A 25,732-nucleotide genomic window follows, 5' to 3' on the forward strand; every position below is an offset into this window, starting at 1 on the left:
TTCAAATTTAGGGAAACAAGTGTATAATATGAACTACACAAAGTGTAGCTGAAGTTGACTTGCTCAGTAGCAATCACTGGTGATAAAACCTTCAGTGAAGGCTAATCATAAATTAAATATATAAATGAAGCCTCAATTTGGTAACGTTGTTATAAATCCCAAGCTCTATGCTTTCTTACAGTTTTTTGTAGTTGGTTTTGAGTAATTCACATTCCTTGAAAAAGATAACATTGGCAGAGGGAATTATGCTGCTATTGTTTGAATATTCAACTATTTCTGTGTTGGTTCTACACTGTTTCGGAATCCCAACAAGCCTTTGTCCTTAGCAGTCGCAAAGTTCGTTTGTTCTTAAGGCTTGTACTGGTCTGTCTGCTCTCATCAACCCGGTTATTCAGCACTGAGAGGGAGTTCAAACGGGGAGGAGTGGACGCGCACGGCACGACTGCTGCCCGTATTTGAACAATTATCCCTGATGAGCGCAGATTGGTTTCACTTAACAGGCGCAGGTGCGGGGGATTTGTGATGCGGTGCAGCTGCGCGTTTTCAGGTTTGCGACTGGACACTGGGGCATCTTATGTTGAACATTAACTCTTCAACAGCTACACACTTTATTTTTTCCCTTCCTTCGGGACAGGATGGATGCCACAAAATGAGACCCCATCCACTCTGGCAGATTCAATCTGAAATCAGGAGCATCGCTGAATACATCTGGACCCATTGAGAATTTGACCGCACTGTCATTGCCCCGTCCACCCTAAAAGCCTCTTCTGAAGCTGCGGGAGGGGAAACTATCCGCTTCACTACTCTTCGGTGTGCGCACTCGGACGACTTGAAATGAGGACCACATCCTGACTGTACTCCGTGTGAAGAGACAAGCCGGGCGGCAGCTTTCCCTTCAGCTTTCAAGGACGCGCCAGAAAAAAAAGTGGCCCCCGGCCGAGCGAGCTGCGGAGCATGGAGCGGGACGACTCCGAAGCCGTGAGCCCGTCCAAAAAGACGATAATCGCCAAGATCTTCAAAGTTCGCAAGAGGAGGGAGATGCTGTTCGTTCAGGTCTGCTTCATCTGCAGTGTCCTCTTCGTGGCGTGGAGCATGTCAGCTCTGTTGACTAAGACAGGTGAGTGTGTGTGTGTGTGTGTGTGTAGGGGGTAAGAGAAGGGATGCACCGGGAATGAAAAGGAGCATCAGACATCTGCAGAGTAATCATGCTTGGCTGTGTCATATTCTTCATAAAAATGTATGATTATGCTTTAATCTCAAGGGCAAATGATGAAAAGATTCATCCTTTTTTTTCCCAATAGGAACACTCTGTCCAACCAATACATGCAGTTCATCCAAATCACGTTTCTTAGATTGCATTAATATAACTGTTCAGAGTTTCTGAAGCTGCACTTGCTGTCAGCTCGCAGCTTTTAAATGAAAGTACATTATGTGTGCCGCAGTGTGCGCGGCGGCACGTTTTTAAACTGACAGGCACGCTTGTAATTAAAGCCTGCTCCACATCCACGTGAAGATCCTTTTTTTTTTTTTTTAAACTCCAAATATTTTGAATATTTCTTTTTTTTTTGTTTTTTGTTTTTCTGTGCGTATCAAAATGTGCTGTTTCCAGGCGCGTCATCTGTGGAGCGTCAAGATCATGGTTAATGCTGCCATCTCGTCTGGCCCGTGGCTTCACACACGGGTACACGCACATTTTTACATGCACTGGTTCACGAAGATGATCATGCTTCCGCGTGCTGATTTTTACGCAGAGGCCACCGACGATCACTGGGCGCTGGGGAAAGGAGGGAAGCGAGATGGGGTTGCGTTTTATTCTTGTGAAATTCATTAGGGAGCTCATGCACTGAGGAAAGATTCCGACGGCGATGATCATGCGCGAATGCAACCCAAACATGCCCTCTCGTGTGAAGGAACTCTCGCGGCATGCTCGTGCAGAGCATCCCACTCAGCCCTCGCGCCGTTATGTAATCTGATGGTCAACCTTGACATTTTTGCTGGTGAAGACTGAGACGACACTGAGATTAAAGGTTAACAACAAAAAACCCTCCCCTTAGGAGAAAATTGGTTGTAGTCCCCTGGATTTGTGCGCAGGAGTTTTAAAAAAGATGAATCAGTCCTGATTTAGTACTTCTGTGGTACCATTGAGAATGATCTAGCTGTAGCTGTCTATTTTAGGGAAAAGCTACAGATTTGGATAAACAATAGAATCTGAAATATGCCCTGAGGAACCCAACAAGGCTGTTCCACAGTTAAGGACCATAGCAAAAATATGCTTTTCTCTAAGTTTTTGTTCCAAGTTTTGGCAGTAAGAAAATACCTGCATTTGATTTACCTGAGTCCAGTAGGCAATTGTAGATCTAAAAAGTCTTCACACCCCTGTAGAAATGTCAGGGTTTTGCTATATAACATGTATTCCGATAGTTTCAGAGCTTTTAATGTTATGTATATCCAATGTTGTTCAACTGAAACACAAACTTAAGTGAATTAGGTATTTTAAAAAAGAAGTAACTTGGTTGTGTAAGTGTGGACATCCTCTTTATATAACCTTTTTTTAGTTTATGCATGTGTGAATCTTTTCTAATTGTCCAACTTTGTGCTCTTGAGTACACCCTCGATTATCTTGAACCTAATGTTAAAATGAACATGATCTCATTGTATAGGAACTGGATTCTCACTTAATCGTAGCCTGGCCTTAACACTGAAAGAGCTGTTGGAATTCTGGTTTGCATTGGTTATAGTCTATATGTGAACTCAACAACCTCCTGCATTCTCTGTATAGCTAAGTAGTAAAGTTGAAAGATGGATCTGGCTATAATCTCCCAAAACCTGGAATTTATGGTCTGGCAAAACCAAAGTTTAACTTTTGGTTTCAATTCCAGAAAAGGAAATTGTCACAGCACACCTCCAAAATAACACAATTTCTGTTGGGGAATATGGTGAGACTGAGTTTACCAGAACAAAATTAAAGTTTATTAAGTGGCCTAGCTACAGTTTAAAACTAAACCTTGCAGGACAAACTGCAGCACCTGAAGAAGACAGACTGCAGGATGCTGAAACTCTTAACCAAAGAGATTAAAGGCTGAAATTGAATCTAAAATGTTTTTCAAGTTAAATTGGGCATATGTCACTTCTAAAGGTGGGAATGTTATTTAAATGTTTTAATGTTTGTTTTAGGTAAAAAGAAATCCAGGTAATTGCACGTGTGTGTGTGTAAACCTTTGAGAGCAAGTAAAGCAATAACTTATGCCTCAACTTTAAGAACATTAAAATCCTAAAATAATGAAAAACACAAGTCAGTGCAGAGGCCATAAAATCTGAGCAATGTCACTTGTCCTTATCAAAACACTTATGTTGAGAACAAAACTCAGAAGTTGGTGGTCCCTTTCCCTTAAATTGGAAACGCCTTTCCTTGTTGCAGACTGTTGGCATTGGGAGCAATGCTTGTATTCTGGTGTTCTAAGCAAATGAATGCTGTTTATTGGTTATGCTACTAAATATCTTTGACAGAAACTTGGATTTGATTCAAAGGTTCCCAACAACTCTTGGTGGTTGTAATGCCGTAGCTCAAAGTTTCTCCATGTCTCTCAGGACAGACTAATGCTGCTTGGTTCTGGTTGAAGTGTAGAAAAATTCTGCTATTTATATCTTTGAGATGGGCATCTAATTGTCCTGTCTCATGAGGCGACGCAACAATATAAAACTGCATCATTCACATAACTGTGGAAACCTGAGTGGCTTGTAAAGATTAAGAGTTGGACTAAGAATTGGATGTTGGAATGCAATTAATTTTGTTTACACCTCAAATGCAACTTCAGTGCCATTTAAAAATGCAAAGGCACTGCAGATAATGTGCTTTCTTCAGTACTTCAGACCTTATTGCTCAGCAGTCATTCTGGGCCCAAGGCTAAAAACAATCCAATACTAAGTATACCTGATTGCAGACCCTTAAGGGATTATCAATAGTGTTTTGTTAATTACATTAGAAACAAGAAGCTTAAAAGATTATTTTGAAATTACATTATGGGTTACAATAGAGCAAATCCTATAATTGTGCATTCTGGGAGCCATTGCCAGGCCCCTATGTTTTCATTTTCTAACCTAGGACAACCAAAACTGAGTGAAAGAACATCTTTTTGACATTGACCTCCTCGACTATTAGAGAGAGGATTTGGGACAGCACAATAAAACCCTAGTGTTTGCCATAGTTGTGACTAATTGTGGACCAGCTGGCAGTATGAAGATTGTACCAATGTGTTGAAGTTTGTTTTAAAACCAGTTTTCCATAATACCATTCCTATGGTTGTCCTGTTAATGAGATGCCAGAAAGTGTGGGAGGGATTTATTTTGTTTTGTTTGTTTTTCTGCCTGTATGCACCATAGCTGTGCAGTGATGCTATGATGGATTTTCCAATGAGTCCAGTCAAATAACTTTTGCCTTGTCAAATACTAAACTTAACTGTTCCAGTTGTTCTATAAATGCATCGTGTGGGGTTTTGTATGTAATTTATGTGTAATTAAAATGAAGGACACCCCAGGCCGAACAGCTCCTGTAGCCAGTCAGGAGCTAATGGGGCTCTCAATAAAATCAAGTCAACCAACACGTTGCACATTGATCCCCTTTTTCTTTTTTAAATATCAGGGTCTTGCTTTTGATGCTTAAATAAATCTAGTCTTAAATTTTTATGATTAAACTACTGCCTCTTTCAAAGAGGGTGCTGCACAAATTCTTTCATGCTTTAGAAGGAAAATAAATCTGAATTGGTCACAATTGAAATCTGCAGGTAAGACCTCAGAACCAGAAATTGGTATCGGCTTGAAAAAATCTGATCTGTGCGTCTTTTGCTGTTCTAAACCTGCAGTTCACAAGCTAGCTGTCAACGTTTTAGCAGGTAATAAGTGTTTGGAGTTTTAAACAGAGGAAATATGATTTTCTGTAGTTACTGTGAAATTACCGTACAGTGATAATCTAATGCCGGCCTATGCCTAGTTGTGATTGATGGCAAATGATTTGAATGATCCAGATGGATGGGATGTGATGTACTGCCTCTTGGGTGCCTCTTCGTAAAGTAGGGGTGGGGCTCAACATGCTGCCCCTCCCACTAATCACTGAATGCATATGCACGTGCGACAGAGATGCACACGGGTGGCAGGAACAGGTGTGTTGAGCACCAGGGCGTTGCTCTTAACAGGTTGCTGTGGCAGGTTGACTGAAGTGGCCCTGTGTGATTGAGCAACAATTTATGGCGAAAAAATTGAGTTGTAATTGTTCACATGCGAAGTTTGATGGATGATTGAGTAGCCCAGGAGGCAGACAAACCAAGGTCAGCGCTAGAGGATATTAAATCATTTCTGCCTGGTTCTGATGTTCAGAAGTGGCTAAAGGGAAATTTACCCATGTTTTCTAAAGGTATACTTGGGGTATGGTGGTAGTCTTTGGTAAATTTCAGGTTTTAATTTGGTGAGCATAATACAGACAGGATAGATGGAGATATGCTTATGGTGCATCCAATTAGGCCCGTCACATGTATTGACACATTGCTAAATATATAAAGCCATAAATATCAATGTATTAGTATAACCTTGCACTTAAACTAATTCTGTAGAATACTTTTTATTCATTGGGGCAGAATCCCACAATGAGGTGTGCTGTCTATTTTGTAAGTTTTCCCTTTGTCATTGTGACAGCTCTTGTTTTGTCCCTAGAACATTTTAAACTTTGGAGTTTACAGAAACATGGGTATTTCAGTGTTTATGAAAAACATGAACACCAACAAGGTTGATGTAGTTATGGGCAAATTTTGGTGAGTAATAATTTGGTGACTTGTAAAGATCAACACAAATCTACCTTACTTAAATGGCATGTTTTCTTTCCCATTTTGAAGACTGGCTAAGATTGGCCTCTATTGTCTATTTCTAATGTTTCAGGGAAATGCCAAGTTAAGGTCTGCCTAGAGAAGTATTTTATTTTAAATCTATAATCTTTTTTTTTTTTTTTTTTAAGATATGGCTTAATTCAGAGGTTTTAGATTTTAGAGGAAGCATGGGCTATTGCATACAAATACAGGTCCTTCTCAAAATATTAGCATATTGTGATAAAGTTCATTATTTTCCATAATGTCATGATGAAAATTTAACATTCATATATTTTAGATTCATTGCACACTAACTGAAATATTTCAGGTCTTTTACTGTCTTAATACGGATGATTTTGGCATACAGCTCATGAAAACCCAAAATTCCTATCTCACAAAATTAGCATATCATTAAAAGGGTCTCTAAACGAGCTATGAACCTATTAATCTGAATCAACGAGTTAACACTAAACACCTGCAAAAGATTCCTGAGGCCTTTAAAACTCCCAGCCTGGTTCATCACTCAAAACCCCAATCATGGGTAAGACTGCCGACCTGACTGCTGTCCAGAAGGCCACTATTGACACCCTCAAGCAAGAGGGTAAGACACAGAAAGAAATTTCTGAACGAATAGGCTGTTCCCAGAGTGCTGTATCAAGGCACCTCAGTGGGAAGTCTGTGGGAAGGAAAAAGTGTGGCAGAAAACGCTGCACAACGAGAAGAGGTGACCGGACCCTGAGGAAGATTGTGGAGAAGGGCCGATTCCAGACCTTGGGGGACCTGCGGAAGCAGTGGACTGAGTCTGGAGTAGAAACATCCAGAGCCACCGTGCACAGGCGTGTGCAGGAAATGGGCTACAGGTGCTGCATTCCTCAGGTCAAGCCACTTTTGAACCAGAAACAGCGACAGAAGCGCCTGACCTGGGCTACAGAGAAGCAGCACTGGACTGTTGCTCAGTGGTCCAAAGTACTTTTTTCGGATGAAAGCAAATTCTGCATGTCATTCGGAAATCAAGGTGCCAGAGTCTGGAGGAAGACTGGGGAGAAGGAAATGCCAAAATGCCAGAAGTCCAGTGTCAAGTACCCACAGTCAGTGATGGTCTGGGGTGCCGTGTCAGCTGCTGGTGTTGGTCCACTGTGTTTTATCAAGGGCAGGGTCAATGCAGCTAGCTATCAGGAGATTTTGGAGCACTTCATGCTTCCATCTACTGAAAAGCTTTATGGAGATGAAGATTTCATTTTTCAGCATGACCTGGCACCTGCTCACAGTGCCAAAACCACTGGTAAATGGTTTACTGACCATGGTATCACTGTGCTCAATTGGCCTGCCAACTCTCCTGACCTGAACCCCATAGAGAATCTGTGGGATATTGTGAAGAGAACGTTGAGAGACTCAAGACCCAACACTCTGGATGAGCTAAAGGCCGCTATCGAAGCATCCTGGGCCTCCATAAGACCTCAGCAGTGCCACAGGCTGATTGCCTCCATGCCACTCCGCATTGAAGCAGTCATTTCTGCAAAAGGATTCCCGACCAAGTATTGAGTGCATAACTGTACATGATTATTTGAAGGTTGACGTTTTTTGTATTAAAAACACTTTTCTTTTATTGGTCGGATGAAATATGCAAATTTTGTAGATAGGAATTTTGGGTTTTCATGAGCTGTATGCCAAAATCATCCGTATTAAGACAATAAAAGACCTGAAATATTTCAGTTAGTGTGCAATGAATCTAAAATATATGAATGTTAAATTTTCATCATGACATTATGGAAAATAATGAACTTTATCACAATATGCTAATATTTTGAGAAGGACCTGTATTTACCAGTGGTGTGTAAATGTTAAGTGTAATCTGTCGTTTTTTTTTTTTTTTTAGCAGAACATGGAAATAAAATCTGAAATGCATCTTAAACAGTGAACGGCAGTTAAATTGCTGGTTACTAAAAGTAAATAGATTTTAGGCTTGATGAATGCATTGTGCAGAAGGTAATCAATCTCAGCTAAATGGATGTACATAAAGAATGTTTGTTCAATGCGGTTTGCAAATTGGCCACAACATGCATAAAATGCCTCTTATGTAACAATAGTAGGTTAGGTGTATGTTTGCTAAGCTAAAATCTATTATATAAGGTTATGTGTCATTTAAACACAACAATGCAGGTATTAGTAGTACTTTAGGATTTTTGTTTCAGCATTGATTGTTGCAGGAGTTTATAGGCCTAACAGTGGAAGATATACATATCTTTTTCCTTTTTTTGTTTTTGATTAAATTCAAACCATTGTTCATTTAATATGTGCATAGCCGATTTTGGAAATTGTAGTTGCATTTGAGTGGTCAGGTGGTTCATGATGAATTTTTGCCACAAACATTAAGAGGAGATTGCATCTTAAATGACTTTTCATTGCTAAAGATTAGGAAGGTGATTGGAGAAAAAGTGGGTACCTTGTTCATCTTCACAATAGCAAAGCATGAATAAAAATAGGTAATTGGAAACACGTCGTCGGTAGGAAATCTGATGTTGCATGAGCCAGCAATGTAATTCCCGCAAGCCTGTATTATAGCTCCCACCCCCTTTCTCCTACAATTAGCCCAGAGGTGCTGACAGAATCATGTTTTTTAAATGAATGCAACTTGGTGATAAACTGGGCAGTTCAAACTGGTCCCCTGTGATGTTGACTCTTTAAGTGGAAATGTCATAGTTGTGAGCATGTGGTTTCACAAGTAACTGCCAGGGATAATTAAATTTGGATGAACAGATTTGCAAAGTTAAAATGGTTGTGCATATCTAATCCAGTTTTTCTCTTGGCACAAGTAGACCACATGATTTTAAAATCACTGGTCTAGTGATGTCAGAACATGAAATTAAATGGCTTTTAATTTAACATCCGTGATGTTAAAGAGGGGGAGGCCAGAGATGGCAGACCAGCGAAATGAGTTGATTGGTGAGAATGGGTTAAACTGATAGCTGGGGGGGATGTGGGCTTGGAAAGCAACACATTGTGGGAAACGGCAAAGTGTCTCTTGTGTAATATGTTTATTTAGTGGTTGCTGATCATTTAGTCTGAAATATTCTGGAGTAGGTCATTATTTGAGTCTGGAGAAAATACAATTTTGAGGCTAGTTGAGCACTGCTGTTGTCTAATGGCTAAAATTTTACATTAACTCTATAGTACTAGAATATTGATCTTAAAAAAATAACTAGTCTCATCAAAAATCAAATGAGTCTTTTTAAAGCATTGGTTGATTCACCTTAAGATAAGTTTGAGTTTGTCAGGAAGTTTAACACTGCAATCAGACAAGGGTTATTTAATAATTATTATTCATTAATTAGTTATCCCCAAGCTGACAAACTACTGAACTCAGGACATTTATACTGCACCAGACCACAATTGTGACACTTTATTAGCTATTTCTGTTGCACAATGTGTTATTGTACGCCATTACTTTGTTTGTATAGTGAGTTGAACGGTTCTTCTCATCCCAAGCATTTAATTGCCTTGACAATTAACCTGCATATGACAAACAAATACCATATTATCAGGATTTATTAAAAGCATAAACATGTTAAGTTGTAGGGAGTGGGAAATAATCACGTCTAATATTAATCTACTGATGTCCAGTCATTGCTAACTGACTAAACCAGGGGAGTCCAAAGTTGGTCCTCAAGGGCTGGTGTCCTGCATGTTTTAGATGGTCCCCTGCTTTGACATACCTGATTCAGGTAATTGCAGTTCAACTAAAGCCTGTGTGCTGAAACAGGTAAGCATCTAAAACATACAGGACACTGGCCCTCGAGGACAGACTTTGGACACCTCTGGTCTAAACATCAAAGCAAACCATAACCAAGACAAATGTTCAAAAGTTTTCTGTCCTCTCCAAAATGATTGAAAACCTAAAGTGTTTGCCTTTCAGAAGGGCAAGGTTATTTCTGTTATTTCATATTTTTGCACTAGTTACTAGTGTTTCATTAAGTTCTCAGTTTTATCAGATATAACTGACTTTTCATCTCAGCCAACTGAACAATGTCAATCTAAACATCCTCAACTGTAAAACTGGGTGCATTGGTGAAACGTTGTCTATACAAGAACAATTTCATGACTTGATCTGCTGTTTTGTTTACCTAGGGGAGGAAATATGCTCTGTAGCCTGGAATTGGAGATCCATTGCCCTTTTTGTCTGCACCTCAGTTTGCAGCCATCTTGGCTGTTCTGTTGAAGTTCTTACATGACGAAATGAAATATTTTAGTATGGTCATCATTCAAGTGAAACGACGCGTCTGATGAGATCTTTGCTTTGGTTACAGCTTATTTGTGCAGCTTTAATTGATTTTAGGAGATGTGTAACTTTTCCACCACTAAGATAAATTATTAAATTTTATTTTTTTTTTGAAAGATTTTTCATAGAATTCAGATGGTTAAGGCATTTGTTTGTCTTTGATTGGAGAAACTGGGTAGTTTAAAAATGGCCATGGTTGCTGGTAACTTGATAAAAATCTTACATGCATGTAATTCAGATCTAGATGTAAATGTCTACATAGCTCATGTGAATGGGATAGTTTGGTCATTAAATAATCCATGACTTGAAGCCAGACAGGAACAGAAAGATAACTGATGAGCTCTGAATGAATTAAACACTGCCTATTAGTTGCTTCGATATTCCATTGTGAGCAGTACAAATGTACATGCAGCATCATCCTGTCCCTCAGTCCAGCATTGGCTTTGCATCACAGTATTTTATGAAAATTGCAACTTTAAAGTGCTGCTCAGTGCGTTTGAACGACTTTACATAATAGGTTTGAGACGGCTTTTATTTCCCTGTCCTCTCGTCCTCATTAGAGGCTTAAGGGTAGTTTATTTAAAAGAAAAAAAATCCCCCCCAACCATAATGGCACAGCTGTATTTTGACGTTGTGTTGGTGCTGGATAAAAATGCCGCATCTACATAAATGGAAAGTTTTAAAGGATTAAGTGAAAGCAAACCTTGGCTAGATTAATGAGCATGATCATGGATTCCTGGTCATAAAACTCCTTGTAAAGTCGGCAATGATTTTTTTTTTTTTTTTTTTACAAAATTAAGTTTAAAGGCTTCCTTGGAACTAAAAACATGAGTTAACCTTTCAACATGTGACATGCTGCAATATTCGAATGTGTATTTGCTACTGTTGGCTAACCAGTGCTGTTTTTGTTTCAGGACATGGGATGACTGTGGAGGAACATCCAAACCTTGAACACTGGGGTAGAAGGCTAATGGCCTCCAAATCAGAAAATGACACTGAGCCAAAGAACTGTTCGGAGCCAGGTACGTTTTAGTTTTTCATGTTAACTATTGAACAGCCTTTTTCCGTCTTTGGTTTGCGCTTTGTTTTCCTGGAACAAAGCCCTATAAAATATTCGAGAACAAAAAGGTGCCAGCTGTTCAGCTTTAAGTAGCTAAAAACCTATTTACTCTAGGATTTATTTCTCTGCTCCCCAGAAGTACAGGAGCTTTAATATTTCTTGTCTGCTAGAATTGAAAACTGGTCAAGTTGAAGTAATTGCATGTGATGTTATTTTGAAAGGTTCATGAAGATCCTCATGCATGGTCAATCTCCGCAACTCTTTAACCTGTTAAGACATGATCCAGATCATGCTTTTTAAGTGTGATTGGATGAGGGTATCACATGATCACACCTATTTAATCTTATTGCTGAATTCTTCTACACAAGGATGGTTTGATATTGACCATATTTCTCCCCCCATTTTCTTTTTCTCCAATGATGGTGTAAATTTAATCAAACTGTTTAGGTCATTCTGATTTACTGTACCTATTTAAGATTTTGTACTTCCAGTGACCTACAGTTTGGTTTAGATGGACATTTACTTTGAAATGAAAAGTTTTCAAACAGAATGAAGTTGAAGTGTAAATATTACTAAAATGAGACACAGTAAAAAAAGATTTTAAAAAATGACAAATTTTTTAAATTCTTCACTATATACTTATCTTTCCATTTGGCTACATAACACAAATGTTTAAGCATATGCTTCTTAAATGGGACCCAAACATGGATAGAAATTGCTCTTTTCAGTTTAACCACGCATTTATGATTTTTATTTGCCATTTGGAACGTCTCAGTCTAAATTTCTGTCTTCCACAAACCCTGAGTCACATGTTCTGTGACCCTGCATGACTCGGTAGGTGACTGGCAAAGCTGCTGGGCCTAGAAGTTAAGTCCCTGCAGACTACTTATTTTATATAGATTGCTATAAATGATACCTGTCCAGTAACAATACACACAGGAGAGAATTACCTGATTATTCTGAAGAAATGACCTTCAGTAGAATGCAAGACCCGTTTTTATTACAGATGAATTTAAATCCACAGGATTATTCTGCGTGATGCATCTCTACATGTACAATTTGCATTCCCCTGCAATACTGACGAGCAGACAGAAGATGACTCTGGGTCACAGATAATTTAGAAGCAATGTCAAGTGTTGCATTTGTCCACTTGGTGAGATTTACCAAGTTATGACTTCATTACTGGACATGGGAGGCTGGATGGCAGAGGGATTATAGACATTTTACCTGCTGTTCATGTGCAACCCACAAAAGCAACATTTCAGTTTTGCCATTACCAGGAATATAAATGTTTAAACTATTCGTTCTTCATCTGCAAGGGCACACGGTCTGAAGGTTTAATCATAAGACTCTAAGGTTTTCCACCTATTGCCTTTTCCCACTTTTTAGTACAAGGGGCACTGGATGGGCCTCGACATTCCTTGCATTTCTTCTGTTATCACACTGCCCTGCTGTGTTGGCTTAAAGCTGGTCATATGACTTTGTTCTTGTGTCTCATGAATAATCCTGTTAAAGTTACTGTCTTATGGCCACCCTAACTGATAGACCTTCTCATTTGTACAGATATGAGGATGCAAGAGGTGTAGTATTTCCTTTCAGTGTTATGCTGTCAGGCTGCTCTGGTGTAGGGGTGTTCATGCATTTGTCCTGGGGTGTCACAATGACACTTTTGGTTACACAAACACACACACACACACACACACACACACACACACACACACAGTCAATGAATAAATCACCTACAGTAGGGGACACATGCTTTCTTTTGCATTGTGTTAACTGCCACAACAGTAGATGAAGATGACTTCTAAAGCTGTCCACCATAATAGAAAAGAGGGGCTGGTAAGGATGCATGTAAAAGTTTTACAGACTTGGCTGCTTGTTTATAAGCTATGCACAAAATGGCAAAATATCATTTTTAATTTAAGATAAAATCATAACTGCCATTGCATTGGTAACTGCAACTATAGAATAAAGCTAAACTCCTAACTTGTTTAGCTTTTCTAGAGACTTAAAAAAAAAAAAAAATTATTCTAGCAATGGATAGATGGATAGATCTTAGTATTTTTGTCATTCTCTTAATGTTTGTCTTTGGTTTTGGAGTGTTGAACGATCCTTTTGCTCGGGTCCTGAACAGAATAGATAAACATCAAGGGAAAGACAAACTGTCGCAAGTAAATTCACTGTTCAGAAGTCTAAAGCAGATTACCAATATTCAGTTTTTGTAAAGTGCTGCCCGGCTGATGTAAAATTTGGACAATGCTGAGTTCACTTCAGGAACTGTAATAACTTTTAGAACTATTGTAGAAAAGGGTTTTACTTTAAGCAAAGAAACTGTACTTTTTAAATTGAGCTATTTCACAATCTTAAGCAAACATGCAATATTGGAGAGTTTTGTGATCAGGCTGGTCTTTCTGCTTGGGGTCCATACCAATCATGGACCCCATATGTGTGGTGTATCCAACCACTGGGGAAAAAACAACTTGGCAAGAAACTACATCTTTACCTTTTTTTTAAACTTTTTATTTTTATTCTGCTTTAAATAATAAGCATAAAATATATTAAAGGCATGGAGAGCTGTTAATTTTTTGTACTTGGTACTGGCTGAAAGTTATTGCCTACAGTTCATGATATGCATAGTGTGTACAGTGACAATAAGAATTTATTTGTAATAGTGTACAGCTCCATTACTGATGCTACTAATGGTTAACTTTGAGTCTATTTCCTGCAGTAACAACTTCCAAAAAGATGAGCACTGTGGTTAACCGTTTTATTGCAATCTGGTAGTGCTTGGGTATGGTGGCTTTGACAACTGAATGTCAGATTTTACACTTTCCCGATCAGTCACCAGTCAGGGTTGTAAAGCTGAATATTACGTGGTTTCTTAGTGCATCTTTAAAGTTTGAGCAATGTAGATTGGAGTTTTTTTTTTGTCTCAAGTCTATTGCATTTGAAACTCAGTATAATAAGGCATTGGGTTAAAGACTTGCAAAGATTCCTCCCGGCTATCTTTGGTTTCAGTCATTTCCTCATTGTTATCTCTGTGATCAGCAAGGGAGCTTTTCCAGGGTTCCTGGTGTGCTAATGATTTTATTGCTATTCCTAAGACATATGCTGCTAAGGTAGCCATTTATTGTAAGTGCCTCTTTATATAGGTCACTGAGTAATCATCCCTGGAAAACACAGTGCTATACTAACTGCATTTTGGGCTCTTGCTTTATTAGTGCAAGCTTTCACAAACCTGTCAAATTGAAATGATTACATTGTAAGTTTCTCCAAGTCATAGGTTTGGATGACGGTAAACCATAGAAGGCTGGCTAACTTCCAATGAGAAACGATGAAAACTTGATGTCCTTTTTAAACCAGAGTTGGATTTATGTAAAGTTTAAATATAAAGCTGTTAGACTTCTAGCCTTCCTGGAGATCTTTCCTGTGCTGATAACAAATTTTATTGATATGGGTACCAATAAGCTGGCATATCAGGGTGTGTTGGTGGTTTACCTGGCAGAGCAGGTGCCCCATGTATGACTGGGTGTCCTGCTGGACCAGGCTTGAGCACAGCAGTATGGACAAGTGCATCTAGGCATGTGACCCTTTATGCATAGAACAAATCTGTATGGATGTGCCAGAATGTTCAATTCAGTTTATTTATATAGCACCAATTCACAAGACATGTCATCTCAAGGCACTTCACAAAAATCAGGTACATACATTCCAATTAATCCTAATCATTGAACAGTGCAGTCGGATTCAGTTATTTATTCAAATTGGATAAAAAGGTTCTCTAAGGAAACTCAGCAGATTGCATCCAGTCAATGACTTGCAGCATTCCCTCCTCCTGGATGAGCATGTAGAGACAGTGGACAGTCACTGGTGTTGACTTTGAAGCAGTCCCTCATACTGAGCATGCAAGTAGCGACAGCGGAGAGGAAAAATTCCCTTTTAACAGGAAGAAACCTCCAGCAGAACCAGGCTCAGTGTGAGCAGCCATCTGCCACGACCGACTGGAGGTTTGAGAGAACAGAGCAGAGACACAAAGAACAAAGCACTGATCCAGGAGTCCTTTCTATGGGAAGGAAAAGTAAATGTTAATGTTTCACCTACAAAGAAAGAACAGATAAACTCAGCCAGTTTTCAAGGTTGGAGTCTGAAAGAGAGCACACAGTTAGTCACAGTTAAGCTCAGTCAATTGCCATGTCTAGGAGAGAGAAAGGGTTAAACACTAAAAGACAGGGCCATGTGGGTCATTGGTAGAGGGTGAGCATTAAGTTGTTGCCAACAGAAGCTTGGACAATGCCCCTCTCCAGAAAGGTGTCACAGGTAGATAGTCAGGCCAGGTGTAGCTTCTAGGAAGAGAAAAGAGAGAGAACATAAAGTAAAAAACTGAAATAACAGCAAATAATGCAGAATTAGAGAGTAGTGTGAGAATGTAGCAAAGAGGGTGAAAGTGGTCATTATGTCCTCCAGCAGCCTAAGCCTATAGCAGCATAACTACAGAGATGGCTTAGGTTATCCTGAGCCTAACTATAAAGCTTTATCAAAAAGAGTTTTAAGCCTAGCCTTAAAAGTAGACCGTTTGTCCATCTAGAGCCCAATGATGGCCATTGTTATACTAAAAACCACATCCGATTGGGATACCTCTGTCAGATTGACCATAACTATTGGAAAAGAGAGAGGGTCATACAGGTTGCAGAAATGGAGGATGAATAAAACAAAACAGGTAAATTTTGGACCAACAGAGATTCAATCAAGATTCTGCTTACAGCTTCAGTAACTACAACCATAATCTCGGTCTTTGTGACTGAAATTTCAGTCCATCACTACACAATCACTAGGTCAGCTCTTATTGCCTGAACGTTTCCAGAATTAAAGGACTAATGTCCCAGCAGGATCTTGAAAACACATCCATATTTTATCTTTAGTCAAATTGATTACCGCAACAGCTCTGCCTCAAAAGCCAGACAGCTGCAGCTGCTCCAAAACACTGTTGCTCACATCCTCACTAAACGAGAATGAGTATAGACAATTTTAATTTTCTAATCTCACTGAAAATCAGTTTAAGTATATTGGTAAGAATAATAGTTCAAAATGTACAAATAAAGACTAGGAAAAAAAAAAAAAGTGACCATGGTAAGCACCCTTTTATATATCAAGCACAAGTCTAAAGTCAACAGATCAAGAAAGAGTTCATGAACATAAAACTTTTTTTTTGTAGCAACAACCACAGCCTCCTAGGCACTGTTCAGAGAGGTCTATTTTTATTTTTTATTCTACCATAAATCACCTCTTTAAGAGGTCACAAGTTTTCAGTAGGATTTTAGGTCTGAGGTACGGGGCCATGTCATTACCTCATCTTTACGGCCTTTACTGGCTAGCCACTTTGATGGATGTAATGAAATCCTGCATTAAAACCATAGTCTTCTTGAAACGTGCAGACCTTTTCATGTACAAATGTTTGAAGACACTGTCTTCTAAAAGCTGACAGATTTTGAGTTCTGTCCCTGTTACTGATCTGTTTGGTCTGTCCATAAAATCTTAGGAAAATCTGTTTTTGTATATTTCTTGGCACAGTCTTGCCATTTCAACTTTAGTGGTGGTTGGGTTTCAGCCTTCCTTACCTTGGCCTTGTCTCTGAGCACTGAACACCCTTTTTCTTCTGGGCACTCCAGGCAGGTTGCAGTTCTGTAATGACAGCTCTGGTAGAGAATGGGCTCCTGGTATTTTGTTGGCTTTGGCGATTATGACAATTTGATGCACCGTTATCAGTTACGCAGATAAAAAGCATCCAACCTCATCAACAATCTTTCAGCTCAGAAAAAGGTGGTCAGTGGAGTCCTCATATGCATGAATTGACCAGTCTGACAGCAGTGTCAATTAAAGATGTCCTCACTTTTGATTTTGCTGAGCGAGTCTAAATCTCGATCCTGAAGTTAAAACTTAGTCCATAGTGGATGACTGGGATTGGCTATTATATTGGCTTTCCTAAATCATCTGACATAGAGGTCACAAAGACTGTCAAGAGGGATGCCAGCAATTTTTAATTGCTTTTCATTTGACCAGGGTCTGTGCCACTACTGGTAGCGTCAGGTGATGCCTGTACCCTACCGAGGTTGCACATGCAGTCCAACTCTACCAGGATGGCACATTGATATGCGACATTGCCCAATGGTTTGATGCGATTCCCAGCATGGAGCTCATGGGATGGGGGTGAAACCCATTGTTGGAGCCTTCGCTGGTGCAGTGGGTTCCTGCTTTTTCATAATGCCTGGCCACATGTGGCAAGAGTATGCAGGCAGTACTGGGATGGATGAATTGATACCATTGACTGACCTCCATGCTCCCCTGACTTAAATCCAAATCTGACACACCATGTTTAGGTCCTTCTAACACCAGCTGGTTGCACCTCAGACTGTCCAGGAGCTCAGTGATGCCTAGGTCACCATGCGTCATCTCATAAGGAGAATGCCCCGACATTGTCAGGCAAGTACATATAGGCCATGCAAACTACTGAATACCATTTTGAGTTGCTGCAATGACATTTAAGCAAATTGGACCAGCCTGCCCCATTGAGTTTTCAGTTTATATATCAGTGACTTTGGATTAAGCCCTCTGTGGATTTATGATTTTCATCAGATGATGTGGCATCCTTTTGTTCCTAAAAACATTGCCCATTGCATATCAGCATGGATGTACAGGTAAATTTTTATTTTTTTCCCCCAATTGAGATCTGTTTTTTTTTTTAAAGTATTCCTTTTAATTTTTTTGTTGTGCAGTGTATAAAGCCTGTACAAAAATTAGGTCATATAGAACTAAAAGCTGAAGGAAAATCAAAAAGTAATCTGACCAGAGTCTTAGTACCACGTGTTTTTAAAGTTTCTAAGCACAAATCTTGGTAAATCTATTTAACAAGTTTGTTTAGTAAAACTCCTCTGATGTCTTCCCCTCCAGTATGTTCACTGACATTAAATATCACTGCAGCGACTGAGTGAGAAGCTTGACCTGGTGATAAAATAGCTGGTAAAACCTGTGGGTTAAAAAAACAGATCTTGAGTCACACCACCAAATCGAATACTTCCCTGTAGCAATCCCATGACAAATGGAACAAGCTTTCATCTGTTACCCAAGTAAGTCAACTGGGAATAAGTCGGAACCAGTGTGCCTTTTTATTTTAGGATCCAAATGTTTTATGCATACTTCTAAGCAGTGTGAACAACATATGCATGCTCGCTAGGAAAATACTTGTGGCTTGCTTGGGAGATGCAGACTATTAGATTGCTTTCTCACATGCATCCCCTCCCTGAATAGATTGTGCTGCAAAGCACACAAGAATAGAAAGGGAGGATGGTGCCATAGCTAATGTTGTGCTGGAGGAATGAACTGAATTCAATAAACACTGTTAAAATCACATTAAACCCCCACATCAGTAGCACAAGTGCCCTTGGTTAAGGTACAATGTAAAGGCAAACAAAGCAAAAGATCTTAGATTGGTAGGTATAAATGTAGGCTGGGGGTGCATAATTTATGTGGAGAAGGAACTGATTGTGACATGAAAATGAAGTATAGTGGCTAACAGGAGCTGCAGCTAATTTCTACTGCTGGCAATGAGATGCAATTTTTGTTTTTCTCCTAGCAGAACCAAAGTTTGAAACTAGCAGCAAGTTGTTTGCTATTGGAAGTTAAAGGCCTACCCATGTTCATATGAAAGTTTCTCAACAGCAGGGAACACACCAGATAAAGGCATTTTTAAAAAGGAATTTTAAAGGGTGGGATTATGCTGCTGTGCGTGATTGTGTCTTGTTTGCAAGCCAAGAATGGAAATGATGCAGCAGAGAAGGGAGCACAGGAACAAACACCTGCAGAAAACGTTTCCTGCATAACTCTTTGAGCAGGCCTGACCTCTTTATGCATGTATACACCTTTTGATGTATTGCATCCTGTTCCTCTTTTAGCCTGGTACTAATAAGCATGATGGAGTTGAAGCTGCACCTTACCCTGAGGGAAAAGTGCACCTTTCTTCTTTACACAGCTGAATGCATTGCTCACAGCAGTCTCTCTTAAAGGTTATTTAACATGGGGTCGTTTGGTCTACAAACAGCTGTAAGCATGACCTCCCATGGAGCTTTGGGAAATTGTGTTCAACTAAAAGTATAGTAGTTGCAGGTGTATCTCCAGGAATTGGATCATTTTTAGTAATCCAACTCTGTGAAGATCATGCAGAGTCATTACAGTGATCTCAAGCGTTTCAATTCTGATTAAGGCTCACCCCTAATGTAAAGTCTAGGTTTTCAGAGAATTGAAATTTGCTGAAGGCATACAAAGTTTTAATGTTATTTTAGAACCTACACAATCATATGAAAGACTGCTGACTTGACTGTTGTCCAGCAGTCATTAATGCTGGACAGGATAAGCCACAAAGATTATTGTTGGAGGCTGGTAGTTCAGTCATGTAAGAATATTCTTTGAAAATTGAGTGGAAGGAAAGTGTAGAAAAAGGTGCACCATACATGTACCTTTTTTTTAATTAAAAAGGGGCCTCAACCAAGTATACTGTATGGACACAATTTATAGTAGGCCCACATTTATGCAGTCATTTTTACTTTGTAGTATTTAATCTTCAGAGAAACAGAATTTTGTTTTTCCATAACCAAAAATGAACAAATCTTAAAATGTATAGTTATAAAACAACCAGATTTTTATTTTTGAACAGAATTGCAAATATTTTCAAAGGTATTCTAATTTGTTGTTGCTAATATGGCCATATGTGTATTTAACATGTTTTATTGAAATGATGTCATGAAGATGGGATAAGTTTGAGAATTTTCATGTGACCCACAAATGATTCCACAAGTTGAATCATGATTGCATGTTTGTAAGAATAGCTGATGGTTGCATTCGCATTCCGCTGCTCATTGATGCCATCTGGAGCAAGCTAATTATCTAATGGGCTAATAATGACCCAGAGGAATCACTCTCTCTGAAAAGTCTCTTGACTGCTGTAGTGGATTGTCAGTTGGATTTAGTTGATGACCTGGCTGGTCTCTGGGTCAGAGAGCAGGCTTTGGCAGAGGACAACACCAGGCACTCTGCCAAAAAACATTTTGCTCATGTCACATTTTTATTTGTATGTATAATATTTGATGAAACTTGTGCTTCTCCCTCTCTGTAAGATCTGTTAGATGAGGTTATGAAAGCAAACCTTTTGCCTGTGTGACTCTAGCAGAATGAGTCATGAGGTTTTGTGCCTAGACCACCAGAAGTGCTGGGGGAACACTTGCATTCATTCACAACCCTGCCAGGCTTTTTTTTTCTCTCCCTCTTGAACAACAGGAGGTACCAGATGCTGAAGGCCATCATGTAACAGAGACATGATGTCTGTAATTTGGCCAGATTATAAAATAACTGCAGACAAATAAAAAAATGTCTGGTATGCTCTGCCATTAATGTGTCATATTAAGGTTTATGAACATTTTTATTTTTGTACATAAAACTATTGTGGGAAATATGGACTTTATGGTTTAATTGAATTACTAAGTATTAAAATTTGCTGCTGATTTACAGCAGTTTGGAGCTAATCTTTAAGTGGAGTAGTTTAATAGCTGGTGAATTTATAACTTTTTTTAAATACTTAAATTCATCACATTCCTGTAATTTGGGAAAGTTTAATAATTTTAGCTTGTCCAGAAATACTAAATAAAATCATCCTCAGCTTGGCTCTACTGAATTAGTGATTAACTTCATAAATTAAAATGCAATTATGTCCTTGTGCATTTCAGTGAAACTTGAGCTTTGCTGGGCAGCTTAATTTGCTTAACCTTTTTGCCTCTAAGCAATGTCTACTAATCCTTATGCAGTGGATAATAAAATAATAAATTAATAATAAAACATTTATCATCTTGAGGTTACAACTCTACAGGTATTGCACCAAGAGGGGGAACCACACAAACATTACCAAATGACTGTAAAACAAATAATTTTTCACAATGTTGAAACATGTAGTTTCCACTTATTGATGCAAATCTGACAGGTTTTTAGCTTTTAATCATGTCGGATTGAAGCATTAACGGATTACCAGTGAAATTGTCACCAGTCTCATTTGTATGTGTCATCCTTCATTTTAACAAGGAATCAGCAACAATACAGGTATTCAGCTAGATCCATCATGGTGGAAAATCTTTGGGAAAATGCAGCTGACTGAGGGCAGAGAAGACAACTCAAACTATTACTGATGATTCTTCAGAGTAGTTTGAGTAGGTGTACACTGAGCAGGTTTTAAAGACTAGGGTACTAAATGCACAACTTTATTCTGTTTTCCACAGCTATTTAACACTTGACAGGCTTGTTGCCCATTAATAATCTTAATTGGGCCATGATGCTGGGATGTTTTCAGTTCATTTCTTAAGTGTTTTGACTTACCTGTGAACAACATGTTCTGTCCTTGTGGGAGATTTGGCTGTGAACGCAATAGTCATGTCTGGTTTGACCTCTGTTGCCAGCAGACAGTGGCAAACCCCACAGACACTGAGTGAATGTTTACGAGGCTAAGGGGTGTCCTCCTGCTTACCTGTCACCACTGTGCAATCGTAGTGCTTGCACCCTTTAAATACCTTTTTTTATTATTTTTTTTTTATGATCACTTTTGTTATTCAAAGGAGATTACAGTAGCAAGCATAGGCTTGGTAAAGCTTTTAGATGACTACAGAAAATTTAACTTATAGGCATTGCTGGAGTCCTAACTGAACATGTAGGGAGAAATCAACAGTCATACTTTGATGTTTGTGCATCTTTTTAATATTTTAATCTAAAATTCATTTTGAGGGCCCATTTCCTGCTTACAGAACCTGTAATTGATTGTGCAAGCAACCTTCTCTCACTGAAAGTTTAGTAAATAAACCTGTTGGATATGAGGTAAAGCTGCCTGTCACAATCAATATTGCTGCAAGGGCTGTATTGGAGCTCTAGCAGTATTTCATTACAAATTAAAATGATGGCATGTTTGTATTGATTTTTTTTTTTTTTTTTGGTTATCTAATCAAAGCTTATGATTTAAGTGTCTGCTGTGAGTGTTGGTTGGAGATGGAATGAATACTTCTGCCATGATTTTAATTTCATGAAGCCAATCTGATACATGATCAAGAACAGCAATTTTCAAGTATTTTTAATGGGATATAGGCATGCACCTGGATTTGGCTTTTCTAATACAATAGTTTTATTTAAACAGTTCTATTGTAGCTCTGGCTGTACGTTTTTGTTGTCCTGCTGGAAGGTGAACCCTAAGTCACAAACCTTCTGCAGCCTCCAGCGGGTTTTCTTCCTGAATTACCATGTTTAACATCATCCATCTTCCCATCAGCTTGGACCTGTTTCCATTTCCTTAAAGAAAAACAACCCCACAGCATGATGGGTTCAGGGTGATGTACAGTGTTGGTTTCTTCCCACTTGCACTATTTTAAATTTACATCCAAATTCTGATTCAGTCTTATAAGACCACGGCAGTTAAAGGTAGACGTGTCCCTGACACAGCTTCCAATATGACTTCTTATGACTTTCTCTCAACAGTGTCTTATTTCTTGTCTTCTATAAATACCAGATTTGTGGAGTGCATGACTAATAATTATCCTGTCAACAGATTATCCCACCTGAGCAGTGGGCCTTTGCTGCTCCTCCAGAGTTAAATTGGGCTCAATGGCTGCTTCTGATTAAGCTTCTCCTTGATTGGCCTGTCTGTTTAGGTGGATGGCTTTGCCTTGGTAGGGTAGCAGTGGTGCCATCCTCTGAACAGCTTATATGGAGCACTGTTCAGTTTCTCTATTAAATATTGGGATATTGTTTTAAAACCTAAGCCTGCTTTAAACATCTCAACACCTCTATCTCTGACCTGTCTATTGGGTTCCTTAGGCTTCAGAATGCTGTTTGTTTACTGATGTTCTAACAAACCCTGAGGTCCTCACAGAACAGCTGAATATGGAGTTGAAATTATAGACAGATGGGCTTTATTACCTTTTGGCTGACACTTGAAGGCAATTGATCGCACTGGATTTCTGAAGTTTTTACTCTGATTTATTTTTTTACAAAAAGTAGAAAGTCTTTTTTTGAGCTTCCACTAGAAATTTGTATTTTGTTAGTCTGTCATGTAAAGTTCCAAAAAAAGCATTGAAGTTTGTGGTATTAACATGACAAAATATTGTTGGAATCAAATTGATTTGAAGCATTAACTATTGCTGGCATGCACACCATCTGTTAATTGTTTACAACCTGCTGTACTCAAATGGCTTCATTCTGAGATTTGATACCATATGGAGCTCGCTGGGTGAATGCCACAAAGTCTGCATCTGATGTAGGCAGCACATGAGGAAACATATCGGTCCACGGGACAATATTGTTTGCCTTCATTTTAGATTAATATAAACAGGCTCCTAATATGACATGACTACGAGGTTCAGAAAGTAAAGAAACTCGGACTTTAAGTTCTGGCTTTTAAGATCAGTTGGCCCCTGACCCCAATTTTCTAAGGCGCACAACAGATAAAGCAGCAGTCACTGAAATTGTGGTCACTTGTAAAATGTTTGCTTTACAATTAAAAAGACTCACAGTTGGTCTCAATCTTTCCTTAAAATGCTCTTTATGACCTCAGGCAATTTGATGCCACACACTTGAGGTGGCTGAGGTTTGTGTAAGACTGGATTCACCTCCACTCCTGGAAGCGGTGTTTCCCAGTCCTGTTCCTCAGGGTCCTCTGAGTTTGATGTTTCTGTGCTTTGTTTCAACAAGCTGTTACAGTACTGTGCAACACTTGGTGATGAGATCAGGTAAATAATTCCTTTGGAATGAGGTTGAAATGATTAAAACTTGAAGGACAGGCAGAGGGAGAAACTTCAACTGCTGCCTGTTAAACTTCAGAAACTATTTGTTTGGTAGTTTTAAAAACCTGTGTTCCAGAGGAGCTTGCATACCTCTAGTGATGTTCTAAGGTTGTTAGAAAAGGGGAATTTGTGTTTTTGATCCAGCAGCTCTAGTCCAACAAAATCTGAACAGACACAAATACCCACACATGTTGGTTCTGTGGGGAAAGGACCAGCCTTCATCTCCAGCCAGGGGCAAAACGTGGAGTAATCGTGATTCCAGAAGTCTGAGCTGTGATCACAATGGACTCTAGTTGGAGCACCTGATGGAGGACTCATGAGCATGTCTCTTCTGCCTGGTTGCTTTAATTCTGATTTCAGACTCTTAATATAGCTCAAGTTTTTTCCCTCCAAGTCAGAATGGCTGCTGTTTCTTTCTTGTATTGGTTGCTAAGATGTGTGACTTGTCCACGTTTAAATGGGGATTTCAAAATGTCTGAGCAGATTCAGTGTAAATCTTTCAAAGCAAGAACAGTTGATCTGTGAACCAACTAAACTCCCCCAGGTTGGCAGTCATGAAGTCCTGCTGATGTGGGCTGGGTACACGAATACCTCACGGTCATGCTGCTGATGTGTGGTAACCGTGACATTTCCTCTCTTCTCAGCAATACATGAGTTCCCCAATGACCTTTTTACCAACAATGAAAGAAAGAGTGGAGCTGTCCTGCTGCATATCACGGCGGTAAGAGAACTTGCTCAATTGATAGCATGCACAAGTTATCAGTCCTTCTCACTGTCCACAATTGTTTAAATATCCTGTTTATTAGTTGTATTGCTTCTTTGCAGAACTGAGATTTATTTATTTTTTTAAAAGCTGGAATGAACTGAAAATTGCTCGGCCAAAAGTAAAATGTTGCTTTTGTTTAACTTGCTGTATAAACCTTTGGAAGGGGTTTGATTTAATTAACTCATCATAATAAATGCTTTAAATCTATTTTAACACAACCTGTCAAAAAAGTTTAATTACAAGTTGAAGTTTAATGTCGTAACATTAAAATATGATGTACTGCATTTATCCTAGAAGGGGAATAAAATTATTTGCATGACCAAAGACACATTTTCACTTTTTAGAAGAACATGCAACATTTAAAAGCATTTTAACAATAATTGCTGAAACCAAATTGAGGAAAGCACTACAATGTTAAAAAGGTAGAGGTATCAAACGATACGTTTACAGTCTCAGGTTTTAACCCACACAACACCAAAGGTGTAGGAAATGTAATTAAGGTTTGTTGGTCACTAAAGATGGAATTTGTCATTGTAGCTGAAAGGCGATCATTGTCGAGCCTTTTGGGGAAGACTTATGATTTTCCTTCCTAGTATGTCTGCAACTCTAAAGGGTTGTAAAAGTATGTTGGATTAAATTCAGCTATTTCTACTCTGACTTGGTGTAATGTAGTACTTGCTTCCCTGTTCAGCAGGATCCAGTGTGAAAGGTCTATTAATGCTGCAGTCCTGCAGTGCCCCCTGTGGATAGCATAGAGCAGGGCAACTCTGTAAGAGCTGATCAGCCTTGATGATGTCACAACTGATCTATAATTTATAGATCTTTTCTCGGCTGCTGAAGCAGGCTGTATCTCCCTCCTCCCTTTTTGTTCAGGGAGTATAGAGATCCTGTCAGTTTTTCTCATTGTAAGGGGAAACT

General features: G+C 39.1%; 1 protein-coding gene across 3 annotated transcripts in view; it reads left to right on the plus strand.

The window, feature by feature from the left end:
* The first annotated feature begins 291 nt into the window (after positions 1-291).
* The window catches only part of slc24a4b (solute carrier family 24 member 4b), a 46,339-nt gene continuing 20,898 nt past the window's right edge, over positions 292-25,732 (plus strand). The window contains exons 1-4 of one of the 3 annotated variants that reach the window (XM_047387991.1): positions 338-547; positions 635-1,117; positions 11,043-11,150; positions 24,693-24,769. In XM_047387991.1, the coding sequence (XP_047243947.1) occupies positions 955-1,117; positions 11,043-11,150; positions 24,693-24,769 (348 nt within the window). In that variant the 5' untranslated portion in view covers positions 338-547; positions 635-954. Of the gene's footprint in view, positions 1,118-11,042; positions 11,151-24,692; positions 24,770-25,732 lie in introns of all 3 variants that reach the window. The other 2 variants (XM_047387992.1, XM_047387990.1) reach the window with 2 other exon arrangements.

Source organism: Girardinichthys multiradiatus, chromosome 15 (assembly GCF_021462225.1).
Source record: "Girardinichthys multiradiatus isolate DD_20200921_A chromosome 15, DD_fGirMul_XY1, whole genome shotgun sequence".
Classification (NCBI taxonomy): domain Eukaryota; kingdom Metazoa; phylum Chordata; class Actinopteri; order Cyprinodontiformes; family Goodeidae; genus Girardinichthys; species Girardinichthys multiradiatus.